The 13,669-nt window shown below is 41.6% G+C and overlaps 2 protein-coding genes across 11 annotated transcripts in view; one reads left to right on the top strand and one right to left on the bottom strand.

The window, feature by feature from the left end:
- Positions 1-13,669, top strand: part of LOC140104207 (uncharacterized) — a 540,921-nt gene that overhangs the window by 116,822 nt on the left and 410,430 nt on the right. The window lies entirely within an intron of this gene.
- The window catches only part of PDE4B (phosphodiesterase 4B), a 302,693-nt gene that overhangs the window by 27,146 nt on the left and 261,878 nt on the right, over positions 1-13,669 (bottom strand). The window contains exon 1 of one of the 6 annotated variants that reach the window (XM_072127639.1): positions 5,061-5,188. The exons of the other annotated variants lie outside the window; for them this stretch is intronic. Coding sequence (XP_071983740.1) covers positions 5,061-5,118 — 58 coding nt within the window. The 5' untranslated portion in view covers positions 5,119-5,188. Of the gene's footprint in view, positions 1-5,060; positions 5,189-13,669 lie in introns of those variants that run through there. 6 annotated transcript variants of the gene reach the window in all.

Below are 13,669 nucleotides of genomic sequence, written 5' to 3'. Positions count from 1 at the left end.
TCCTCAGGGCACCAATACAGTTTACAGCAAAGCCATAGTCCTGCAATACGAAGGGCTATAGATATAACACCCCATAATTATGAAATCCATCCCCAAATGCAAATCCTGGCCGTGGATCATAAGATCCATAAGATCCATCATAGCTGGTGACCAGGATGGGATTAGCTCTAATTAATTCTGTATGATACGGCGGCTTTACTACTGTGTGAATGCAGCCTCAGAATTTAGTGATGAATCTTTAATTACATAAAACCCTCAGATTCTCACACGTTATACCAGTTGTGTACACGATAAAACTCCGGCAGCGCGTTATCACGTGGCCCCCGTTGCTGTATTTGTATTGCTCTTCAGCCATAATGGAGAATGTGCGGCGAGTGATTTCACAATGATCTCGGCAGAGGAGGGGTTAAATGTCACTGGGTGGAGGTGATACGTTATCAGCGCTGGTGACGTGTCAGATCACATGACCCTCTGAGTAGCCGAAACCCTCATCAATGAGCACCAGCAGGTCACACGTATGCGGGGACATAGAGGAGCTACTGAATTTCAGCAACTGGAGACAAGTGATCTGGTCAGGAAAACTTTTATATCCTGTCACCATTTTTAGGAAACATTTTCTTATCAGTAAAAATGTTGATTTATAGAAACCTCTGATTCATAAGTGTAACCAGATTATTCACATATCAACTTCTCACCTGAACGTCATTTCATGTGCATGTGATACCGTGCAATTTATAAGAAAAGTGATATCATTGTCATAAGAGTAACAGTTACATCCTGTATTATACTCCAGAGCTGCACTCACTATTCTGCTGCTGGTGCAGTCACTGTGTACATACATGACATTACTTATTCTGTACTGATCCTGAGTTACATCCTGTATTATACCCCAGAGCTGCACTCACTATTCTGCTGCTGGTGCAGTCACTGTGTACATACATGACATTACTTATCCTGTACTGATCCTGAGTTACATCCTGTATTATACTCCAGAGCTGCACTCACTATTCTGCTGCTGGTGCAGTCACTGTGTACATACATGACATTACTTATTCTGTACTGATCCTGAGTTACATCCTGTATTATACCCCAGAGCTGCACTCACTATTCTGCTGCTGGTGCAGTCACTGTGTACATACATGACATTACTTATTCTGTACTGATCCTGAGTTACATCCTGTATTATACTCCAGAGCTGCACTCACTATTCTGCTGCTGGTGCAGTCACTGTGTACGTACATGACATTACTTATCCTGTACTGATCCTGAGTTACATCCTGTATTATACACCAGAGCTGCACTCACTATTCTGCTGCTGGTGCAGTCACTGTGTACATACATGACATTACTTATCCTGTACTGATCCTGAGTTACATCCTGTATTATACCCCAGAGCTGCACTCACTATTCTGCTGCTGGTGCAGTCACTGTGTACATACATGACAATACTTATCCTGTACTGATCCTGAGTTACATCCTGTATTATACTCCAGAGCTGCACTCACTATTCTGCTGCTGGTGCAGTCACTGTGTACATACATGACATTACTTATCCTGTACTGATCCTGAGTTACATCCTGTATTATACTCCAGAGCTGCACTCACTATTCTGCTGCTGGTGCAGTCACTGTGTACATACATGACATTACTTATCCTGTACTGATCCTGAGTTACATCCTGTATTATACCCCAGAGCTGCACTCACTATTCTGCTGCTGGTGCAGTCACTGTGTACATACATGACATTACTTATCCTGTACTGATCCTGAGTTACATCCTGTATTATACCCCAGAGCTGCACTCACTATTCTGCTGCTGGTGCAGTCACTGTGTACATACATGACATTACTTATCCTGTACTGATCCTGAGTTACATCCTGTATTATACCCCAGAGCTGCACTCACTATTCTGCTGCTGGTGCAGTCACTGTGCACATACATGACATTACTTATCCTGTACTGATCCTGAGTTACATCCTGTATTATACTCCAGAGCTGCAGTCACTATTCTGCTGCTGGTGCAGTCACTGTGCACATATATGACATTACTAAGTCAATATAGAAAGTCGCTGAGGCACAGCGGAAACACTTTGCATCAATCTCCTCAGACCCAACAAATGGCAACTGGAAACACGGCAGCAGATGGTAAGCAGTTTGTATAGATCTTCGGTGTTGCTCAACTTCCAGCCAGGATAAGCAAATCCTACAGATGTGTAAGGCAGTTATATAACTTGTTGGCCTGTCTGAGTGTGGAATGTGAGTACATAGTCTCATGTATTGGTCAGTAGAGCAATGACCGGGCTCCATACGTTACACTATATGTGTGTGTACGTGTGCTGTGGACTTGACCCGAACACACAGAGTTCTGCTGCCTCTGCAGGTCTGTCTACCAGACCAGGAGCGTTAATCATTCTCAATGTCATGAGATCTTCTTCCCATGACCTCACTGTAATGTGCCTACATGTACTGATCTAAGATGTCAGGGAGCACCAGTCCAGAACCAAGGACAATAGTCCAGTACAATTCCTGCAGGGATATAACACACAAGGTGTGGAAAGAAAAATTTGACATTTGTGTTTTGAGTCAATAAATGTTATATTATAGAAACATCATCTGTATATAGTGATTATATTCCTATAAGGATCTGCATATCATTCTCCTATAGCAGTAAAACAGTGAGGCACTGTATACAGCCCTGACGGGACTACATAGGAGTGGGACTGCATTAGTGACCATATCCCTATGTCTGGTCTTATGTCCAGCAGTGGAAATAACCATGTAAGGCTGATCATCTAATATAAGAAAGAACACTCCGAGTAATTGGGTCGTTTTTATACACTGTTCAAAAATATAAAGGGAACACTAAAATCTCACATAATACATGTCAGTTATTGAAATATTCAATAACCCTTTAACACCTGGGCATGCTTGTTATAAGACTAGTGTATGCGGCCTCCACATGCCTGTGTGACCTTCCTATAACACCTGAACATGCTCCTTATGAGACTCAGTAATGTGTATGGCCTCCACATGCCTGTGTGACCTTCATATAACACCTGAACATGCTCCTTATGAGACTCAGTAATGTGTATGGCCTCCACATGCCTGTGTGACCTTCCTATAACACCTGAACATGCTCCTTATGAGACTCAGTAATGTGTATGGCCTCCACATGCCTGTATGATTTCAGTATAACACCTGAACATGGTCCTTATGAGACTCAGTAATGTGTATGGCCTCCACATGCCTGTATGATTTCAGTATAACACCTGGACATGCTCCTTATGAGACCCACTAGGGTGTGTGGCCTCCACATGCCTGTGTGACCTTCCTATAACACCTGAACATGCTCCTTATGAGACTCAGTAATGTGTATGGCCTCCACATGCCTGTGTGACCTTCCTATAACACCTGGACATGCTCCTTATGAGACTCAGTAATGTGTATGGCCTCCACATGCCTGTGTGACCTTCCTATAACACATGAACATGCTCCTTATGAGACTCAGTAATGTGTATGGCCTCCACATGCCTGTGTGACCTTCCTATAACACCTGAACATGCTCCTTATGAGACTCAGTAATGTGTATGGCCTCCACATGCCTGTGTGACCTTCCTATAACACCTGAACATGCTCCTTATGAGACTCAGTAATGTGTATGGCCTCCACATGCCTGTATGATTTCAGTATAACACCTGGACATGCTCCTTATGAGACTCAGTAATGTGTATGGCCTCCACATGCCTGTATGATTTCAGTATAACACCTGGACATGCTCCTTATGAGACTCAGTAATGTGTATGGCCTCCACATGCCTGTATGATTTCAGTATAACACCTGGACATGCTCCTTATGAGACCCACTAGGGTGTGTGGCCTTCACATGCCTGTATGACCTCTGTATCAGGCCTGGCTATGCTCCTCTTTATACTCAGTAGTGTATGCGGCCTCCACATGCCTGTGTGACCTTCCTATAACACATGAACATGCTCCTTATGAGACTCAGTAATGTGTATGGCCTCTACATGCCTGTGTGACCTTCATATAACACCTGAACATGCTCCTTATGAGACTCAGTAATGTGTATGGCCTCCACATGCCTGTGTGACCTTCCTATAACACCTGAACATGCTCCTTATGAGACTCAGTAATGTGTATGGCCTCCACATGCCTGTGTGACCTTCCTATAACACATGAACATGCTCCTTATGAGACTCAGTAATGTGTATGGCCTCCACATGCCTGTATGACCTTCCTATAACACCTGAACATGCTCCTTATGAGACCCAGGTCTGGAGAACATGCAGGGCAGTCCATAGCACCAATGCCTTCATCATGCAGGAGCTGCTGTCACACTATAGCCACATGTGGCCTGGCACAGCCATGCAGCGGGTACCCAGGGCCCACTACATATGGTCTCACATTGGGTCTGAGGATTAATCCGGGTACCTCCGGCGAGCACATGGAGGGCTGTGTGACCTTCCAAAGAAAAGTCTACCCACATTATTACTGACCCACTGCCAAATCGGTCATGCTGGACGGACCTGCATGCAGCAGATCATTCTCCCTGTCACAGCTGTCACATGTGCTCAGTGTGAACCTGCTCTTATCTGTTAGAGCGTCACTGTCCAATTGGCCAATCTTGGTTTTGTTTAGCAAATGCCAATAACCGTGCGGCCCAACGCGGGCCCAGCAGGACTCTGCACAGCGTCTGCTGTTCCTGCTTGCACAAAGAGGGATGTAGCGGTTCTGCTAAGCCCCAAACATCTCCAGGTTTACTTGTCTGTCTCCTGGTATACTCTCCATGCTCTGGACACTGCTTACAGACAACGCAAACCTTCTTGCCACAAGTCGCATTTCTGTGCCATCCTGGATGAGCTGCACTACCCGAGCTATTCCTGTGGGTTGTAGACATCGCCTCCTGCTTCCTCTAGGAGTGACAGCACTGACAACATGCAGCAGTGGGCAAAACAACAGCCAAAAGGATGAAAACAGAGAAATGGACTTTGGTCATCACCTACAAAACCGCTCCGTTTTCTTGCTATTTGCCATAATTCCTACCTGTTGTCTGTTCCATTTTCACAAAAGCAGCTGAAGTTGATTGACAATCAGTGTTCATTAGGAACTGGACAGGATTTCACAGAAGTGATTGACCTGGAGTTACATTGTATTGTTCTGATCCGGTATTATAGTTGATGTACCTGGCCATAGATTGTGCTGAAGTCACCTTAGATCACCATAGTGGTTTTGGCTCTACATACATGAAATGGGTCAATGAGCTAGATACATACACGTAAAGTTCTACAGGATGTAGACACAATAGAACAAACTATGACACATAATACATCACCAGCCGGCAAGTCCAGCGCCAATATACCTAGTGCCAAGATAAACATATACAACATTCTTATCCCATATCCGGTGCCAACAAGAGACAAATAGGGATGTAGGGATAATGGTGCCATAGGCAAAACCACGTGTGGTAATGTGGCCCTTTGCCCTGAAAACTTGATTTGACTCTACATCAGGCTTACCAGGCGCCCTCTGTACTGCTCCGGACACCTCCATTGCTTTATTCCCCTCCCTTGTTGGTTCTCATATAAACTGACCACAAACTTCTTCACAATTACTGGATCTTGTGGGGTTAAAATCAATGGATGCATCAGGTATGTTGACAATCCAAACCCTAATGAATATTCACATAAAAAAGTACAGCTCCCCTTGTTGCCAGGTATTTTATCAGTATATATAATACTAACACAAAAGCGTTACTATAACCAGGGGTACAGTAGTAAAGCATCATCTCACCATCTCCCAATGTGTTACCTTCCCCATTCTGAAAGTGGGCATTAGAGTGCACTGGACTTCTTGGCCACGCCCATAGTGCACCCATCTCTCACATATAAATATTTTCTTTTAGTTCTCATGGGAGAAAAGGGAAGTCATGAAACTTTACCCCGTCCACCTTGTATACATTCATCATCCTCTCCCCCGAAATGACTGCACTGCCCCTCTGGCATGGCGATAGGGTATAATATGATATATAAGATGTAAATAATATAGGAAATGCTTGTAATAATTAGGATGTGCTGAGCAGCGTTCACACAGTCTACAGTGACCTCCCCAGCAGGGCCCCAGGCCAGATTTCTCATGATCTGTCATAACTCGCCTGCAGTATGACACCGACACATCAGCCAATACTTCTCTGCATACAGACACATCTGACCTCCCCAAACAAGGCACAGGAAATATTTGTATATGGAAAAATCTTTATATCCATATAAGTAATGGACTGGTGGAGGCACAAGGTGGTAGATCCAGAGGAGATACAGGAACCTCCACCTGCGCAGTCACCAGTGTCCATCATCATACTGGAAAACTGCATGAAAAGTCATCCGAAAATATCATATAATTACCGGAGGAAGCAAAGTAATAAGAACATCATCAGCATCTATATCTATCTATCTATCTATCTATCTATCTATCTATCTATCTCCTATCTATCTATCTCCTATCTATCTATCTCCTATCTATCTATCTATCTATCTATCTCCTATCTATCTATCTATCTATCTATCTCCTATCTATCTATCTATCTATCTATCTATCTATCTATCTATCTCCTATCTATCTCCTATCTATCTATCTATCTATCTATCTATCTATCTATCTATCTATCTATCTCCTATCTATCTATCTATCTATCTATCTCCTATCTATCTCCTATCTATCTATCTCCTATATATCTATCTCCTATCTATCTCCTATCTATCTATCTATCTATCTATCTATCTATCTATCTCCTATCTATCTATCTATCTATCTATCTATCTATCTATCTATCTCCTATCTATCTATCTATCTATCTATCTATCTATCTATCTATCTATCTCCTATCTATCTATCTATCTATCTATCTATCTCCTATCTATCTCCTATCTATCTATCTCCTATATATCTATCTCCTATCTATCTATCTATCTATCTATCTATCTATCTCCTATCTATCTATCTATCTATCTATCTATCTCCTATCTATCTATCTATCTATCTATCTATCTATCTATCTATCTCCTATCTATCTATCTATCTATCTATCTCCTATCTATCTCCTATCTATCTATCTCCTATATATCTATCTATCTCCTATCTATCTATCTATCTCCTATCTATCTATCTATCTATCTATCTATCTATCTATCTATCTCCTATCTATCTATCTATCTCCTATATATCTATCTATCTATCTATCTATCTCCTATCTATCTATCTATCTATCTATCTATCTATCTATCTATCTATCTATCTCCTATCTATCTCCTATCTATCTATCTATCTATCTATCTCCTATCTATCTATCTCCTATCTATCTATCTATCTATCTATCTATCTATCTATCTATCTATCTATCTATCAATCTCCTATCTATCTATCTATCTATCTATCTATCTATCTATCTCATATCTATCTATCTCATATCTATCTATCTAGCTCTGTTATAACTATTTATTCAAAAGCAGACAACACCTCAACCAAAACCCAGTAAACCGACAAGTAAAATTACCACACTTTTTGGTGCCTGTGATTTTTTATTATGAAGGATTTGATTCTGATTTTGGAGCTTGGATCTGATTCTTGTCCTAGCAGTGTGGCTCTTATTTTATGCATATCTATCTATGTTTCTACCTTTCTATCTATCAGTGTCCCTCCTTTTATCCCACAGTCTTTCCCATCAGATACTTTATTACTTTGCTCCTGAACAGTCTCAGTGATTGCAGGGTTTTCCCTTTTCCGCCCTCCTCGGTCAGCGCTTCCTTTAGATTTATGTTATACATTTTTTAATCTAGATTTTGTTTCCTCATTCTTAGACAGAATCTGCTTTTAATTCTTGAAAATGCTCCTGCCGGCAGGACTTTGGCAGGAGCGAGAGAAGGGGCGGCCCACGGACTTTTCTTAAATGACTATTGACGTCAATGGCATAGCTGAAATAGTTACTAGCCAACACAGATCTGACTCTCCGGGGTGTGTGTTTAAGACAAGACGTGTAGAAAATAAAGCACCTGACTGCAGCCAGCGCCAAGCTTTGTGTGCGGACAACATCTGGCTATGGACAGTTCACACACGACCTGCAGGGAGAAGACTGCCTTGTGTTTAGATCACAAATAGCATGACCAGTGCCCGAAGGTTTATTACTTTTATGACCATTACTTTAAGTTTACTAAACAGGTCACACACACAGTTTTCCATTTTGTTATAAAGAACTTGATACTTTGGGTACTTGTATGACTTTTTGGGAATATTTTTTCCCACTGCTTCTTTGCGACATATACAAAAATACAATAAAAGACTTAGATATTTAAAAAGACTACTACTAGAAAGATCAGATATGGGATTGGTAGATACATAGATATGAGACAGATAGATGTTACATAGATATGAGACAGATAGATGATGTCAGTGGGTTCTAATAAAAGCTAAATATATTCTGGATCAACAAATACTTTTATGACCAAGAGTAAAGAAACAAAAGTATCAAAAAGTTTACACAAAATATCATCCCACAACTTTTTTTTCTGTTTGGTTTTCTTCTTTTGTCCCTATGAAGTCCCACATTGTTGTGTTGATTCCTTGATAAGGGACTGTCACTGTATCAATAGAAATATCTAAATACTAATTTCTGATAATCCAGCTCCCGATTCTGAAACCTGTACTAATAATGTTCTAGTAGAAGAAGATTTCGGTAGATTTTGAGTTGGCGGGCGGCCATTGTGACCCCGGAAGCAGCAGACAATGTATTCTCTCTATTGACTAACACTGTACTAACCTGACTTGAGTCACCGCAGCAGACAATGTACTTTCAATTCTGGAGATGAATTCAATGTTTCGTGGTTGTTAGTCAGAGCTCCGGTTACTCACTGGGGGCCGCTTTCTTCTCTGGGGCTCGTCATTTGAATAATTGATTCCCATCATTGGTTTGTTTATTAGTAGATTTTTTCTTTCAGTAATGGAACAGAAGTTACATCAAAGTCTTATTCCCATTCTGTGTAATAATAGTAAATCACTAGAATACACTGTAGCTTTATTTTCCCTTCAAATGTAACTTCTATGATGACCTGTAAATCTAAACGGGAAGAGAACATATCCCTGATTTAGTGCTGAACCCCTTTTACGTTTATCTCGTGAAGCATCAACCCCAACCACCCACTGTGCAGGGAACGCACCTCTATGTACGGTAAGTATAGGTGGACGACTTCCATTGGATACTACTTCTCCCAAATCATCTGGGATAATGTCCTATATACAGCCGCACTATGCTCAGGATTGTGGAGGTCTCAGAGGTATTACCCCTGGTATAGCCTAGCAATACTCCATCACTCTACAAGAGGATATATATATATAGATATATAGATGGATATATAGGAGTTATATGGGGCACACACACCCTAAATGATGTCCTTTATTTACAGTTATTGGGTTGCATAGTGTTCAGGGACACCTGCCTGTATATAATTGTCACCTGTAGTGAGGATGTCCTGTTCATTAGGATGCACACACCTAGATCACACCCTCATAGTGTCCATGGATTGCTTGGCTTAATTCCTACACCACAACAATTGTTCAAATAATTAGTTAAAGGTAAGTTAAAGCTACAGCTAAATACACCCCTTGTACATGTTTCTGCTATAGCAACTCACCCGAGAATCCTCTATGTCACCCCTGATCACCAATACATAGTGCGCTAGCCGAGGGGTCCCCTGCTTTACATCCGCCATGAGTAGAGGTCTCAGCGTTGGATCCCACGGATCAAAAGTTTATAAAAGTTCAAAACTGTTACATTGTATATGTAAAAGTTATGTCCTTCTATCATTCCCGTTAAGCATTAATCCCTTACAGTTTTCAGGATCTCTTCTTGCTTGAATAGAATGTATCATTGTTTTCCACCAGTGGATACAAATCCATCCAGATCCCAAAGGTTCTGACCGTATACATAATAACATAATATACATAATAACATGTGTTATTGTAACAACACAAAGTAGTTTTCCCCCCGGTGACTTCCTTATCCCCTGAGAACTCTTCCTCGTATCCCGGAGCTGGTGTCCTAATATAACCCACTCCCCATATAGCCAGAGGCGCAGGCTTCATACAATGTGGTCAGGAGGATCTTAAAAGAGTCTTTAATTATAAGAAGCTTCAGTTTCCTCTGTGGTCTGCAGCCACTGAATAAAAGGAGGCCACTTCTTAAAGACGAGTTTTGCTTCCTTTTCTTGAGACTTGTTTATTAAGTTACATGATGGGACACAGCTGGAAATGAACATTTTGTTTGAATACAGATGTCTAAAATCTTTCTCTCCATTTGGGATGATGCCATTTTGTTAGAAGGGTGGCCTATCGATACGCTGATCACAAGATCACTCAGATCTACAGAGATCAGAGGTGATCTGGCAGCAAGTGTTCAATCCTCCTGCAGTGCCCCCACTGGAGAAATAAGGCATTACACAGTTCTAACTGTAATGTACCTACATGCTGGGTCCTCCACAGAGAAGGAAGCTCTTTGTGGCCATTCTCTATTAACTTGTAAATTCCTTACAGATTATTTGTGAAGGGATTTTCTTAATCCCAGGCTCCTGTATCTTCTGGTCAGTCTAGACTGCCCTTGACCTCTGCCACAGGACTGGTAAAGATGCCAAGAGACATAATCCTGAGCAGGGCGGTGGGCTCCTCCGTGACATCAATACTTTAGGTGTGAACACAGATGTGGGATTGTGGGAAGCCTCCGTCTGGCCATGGCCTCCCCTGTCCAATATCTATGTTACAGACCTCCGGCCACTCCGTCATTTCTCAGTGCGTAGAAAATACCTGAATTATTCCTGGCCGCTGACTCAAACGATAATTCTTCCAAAAAGTGACGCTCTGACATTAAAGTGATGCAAGTATGTGTCTACACTGTGTGGTTCACAACATTTTCTTAGAAAAGAGGAAATTTGCAGTAGCTGTGCCCACAGCCGTGCCCAACCCAGGAACCACTGACAAACAAGAACTTTACAGCGAGCTGCTTTATGGCAAGTGTGTGAGAGGTGCACAGAGCACGGCTGCCGGGTATAATCCCACCAGTGACGGTCCCTGCATTGCCTTGCATAGACCAGTGACCTCTATACAGGCAGGGGACATCCTCTTATAGGGGATTTAAAAGGTTATTCCCATTTCAGCAAATAATTGTCATTGTTTTAATAATGAAAAGTTATAAAATTTTCCAATAAACTTTCTGTATCAATTCTGCATGGTTTTCTAGATCACTGCTTGCTGTCCTGCTGTAGAAAGCTTCATTGTTTATTTCCAGTGAACAGATATCTGTCCATAGTCACGCAGGCGCACGGCTCGTTATAACCCACAGCTCTGATTACTCTATGTGATACTAATGAGCCGCTCACCTGTGTGACCAGGGTCAGATTTGTGTCCACTAGAATTAGGCCGGCGTTTTGAACCCGTTTTTGTACCGTTTTTAAGTAGTCCGTTAAAAAAACGCATCCGTTTTTGACCCGTTTTAATTAAGATAATTGGTAAAACTGGTCAAAAACAGATGCATTTTCAAAGAATGCATGTGTTTTTTTTAACGAACTGCTTAAAAACGGCCCAAAAACGGGTTCAAAACGCCACGTGTGCAGCCAGCCCTAAACGTAGAAGCTTTCTATAGCAGGACAGCAAGCAGAGATCCAGAAAACCATCCACTCCATCCCACAACACAAGACACAAAGTTATCATACAGAATTCAGTGACAGATTTAGGACTGACCCAACAGAGCAGAGAAGGGACAGGTAGGTGTAGCATTTTCTTCACGTTAATGGACCTTGTATTATAGAATTGTATTGATCTCTCAGTCTATAATTTGTAGGAATCTATTACATCTGATTTCATCTATTAGTTGTATCTGTTTCTAGGAAAGTGACATTCAATATAGAGTGACACCTAACACGAGGACTGTCACCCAGCTTTACATATTAATCTGTCTATATAAACAGCAATGCGTCTGTCATCCACCTACAGCAGCTCTACATAACCGGGGCAGACGTGCCATGCAGAAGCCATCAGTATGGGTGGTCACCCGGTGCTCCCAGAAATATGTAACACCATGGTCACATTGTATGTGTGTCAGGAGAAGTCATGTAAATGGTGCCAAAGGTGTCAACTAAAAATCTACATCACATGTTTTAACTTTATTTATATTATGGAGTAAATTGGGGTAAACTATTTCCAAATTTGGAGTCGCCCTTTATTGTCTTACAATATTTTTTCCCCCATCTGGACATCTTCCAGGACATTGTACTGTGAGCCGCTGCTTGTCAATACAATGGAAGCATCTTAGAGCAGGACCACTGAGAGGAAGGTTCTGCCGGACCTTATAAGGCTTCTTCCTGGACCCTCAGTGACAAAATGTTTATCCAGGCGACCTGTACATCCAGGCTGTTCCTTTCCTGTTTACATCTTCCTCTCATTCAGTGCAGTATAAATCTTACTCACGGCTTGTATCCCCTCTTATCAATAAGTGAGTGAATCACTGCGCTTCTGCCTCTCATGTGTCACAGAAGAACAACCACCTGTCCCTACAAAGGGCCTTGTTTTCAGAACACAAGAGCAACTTCCTGTGTCCCCCGAGGGTCGGCACTTCCTCAAGAGTCTTATAGGCCCAGGGGAAGCTGCACATTCTGCTTACCCAACCATGGGAGGATTAGTTGTTAAACCAGAGAGTAACGTGGTACAGAACGTCCACCAATGTCTGTATTATCACATCCCTAATGCACAATCTGAACATAAAGGGACCCGAATAGACAGTGAAAATGCCATTTAATGCAGTATAATGCAACAATCAGACAATATCAGACACACATATGTGTTTAATAAAATATTCCCAGAACTGGAAACATGTGAGAGAGTCTTGTGATAAGGATAGGGGTTGGACGTTATGATCCTTGTTAAGAAAACTTCATTTAAAATGGGGGTTTCCACTATTGTCATGATAAAGACATCAAAATGAGAAGTAAAAGTAGATGCCACTCCTGAAATTCCTCTACTCGTCCCTAAATCCGGCCAGAATGCTTGTGCCATAAACCAACAGAAACCAGACATTACTATAAACCCTAATGGTGCGGGAGGGGGATGTCCTGTATAGCCGATGTCACATATAGAGACCCTCATATAGATAGAAATATGTGGTATAATTCATATTTTGACCACAGGCTTTTGTAGGTTGGGGAAGGAGGGTGCAAGATATCATCGTATAGAGATTGTGAGGCATAAAGATGTCATAAAACACTTGGTCATAAAGGGCCATTAACACGCACCTAACCTGCCTCAAGTCATCACAGAAAGAGGGGTTAATGGGGATGTGGGAATCATACTCAGGTATAAATGTCTCCATTGTAAGTTGTCATTCTCTGGGGATCCCTAGCGGATAGATTGGTCGCTTATTTCTTCTTCCCCAGGCACCAGACTTGTAACAAGACGTCATGTAGCAAGTTCTGTTTTATTTTATATTTAGTTTCTTTTTATTTTATCATTGTATGTATAATATGTCTATTTTTGTTACCATTTTGTATGGTAACCCCTTTGTTTCTTAGGACTGTCCTGTTTCATATAAAAACTTTAATTTAATAAGAGCCTTCATGTGCTCT

This window comes from Engystomops pustulosus, chromosome 10, assembly GCF_040894005.1.
Source record: "Engystomops pustulosus chromosome 10, aEngPut4.maternal, whole genome shotgun sequence".
Lineage (NCBI taxonomy): Eukaryota > Metazoa > Chordata > Amphibia > Anura > Leptodactylidae > Engystomops > Engystomops pustulosus.
Note: the sequence above shows the minus strand (reverse complement) of the source record. Positions and strands in the feature narration are given on the sequence as shown.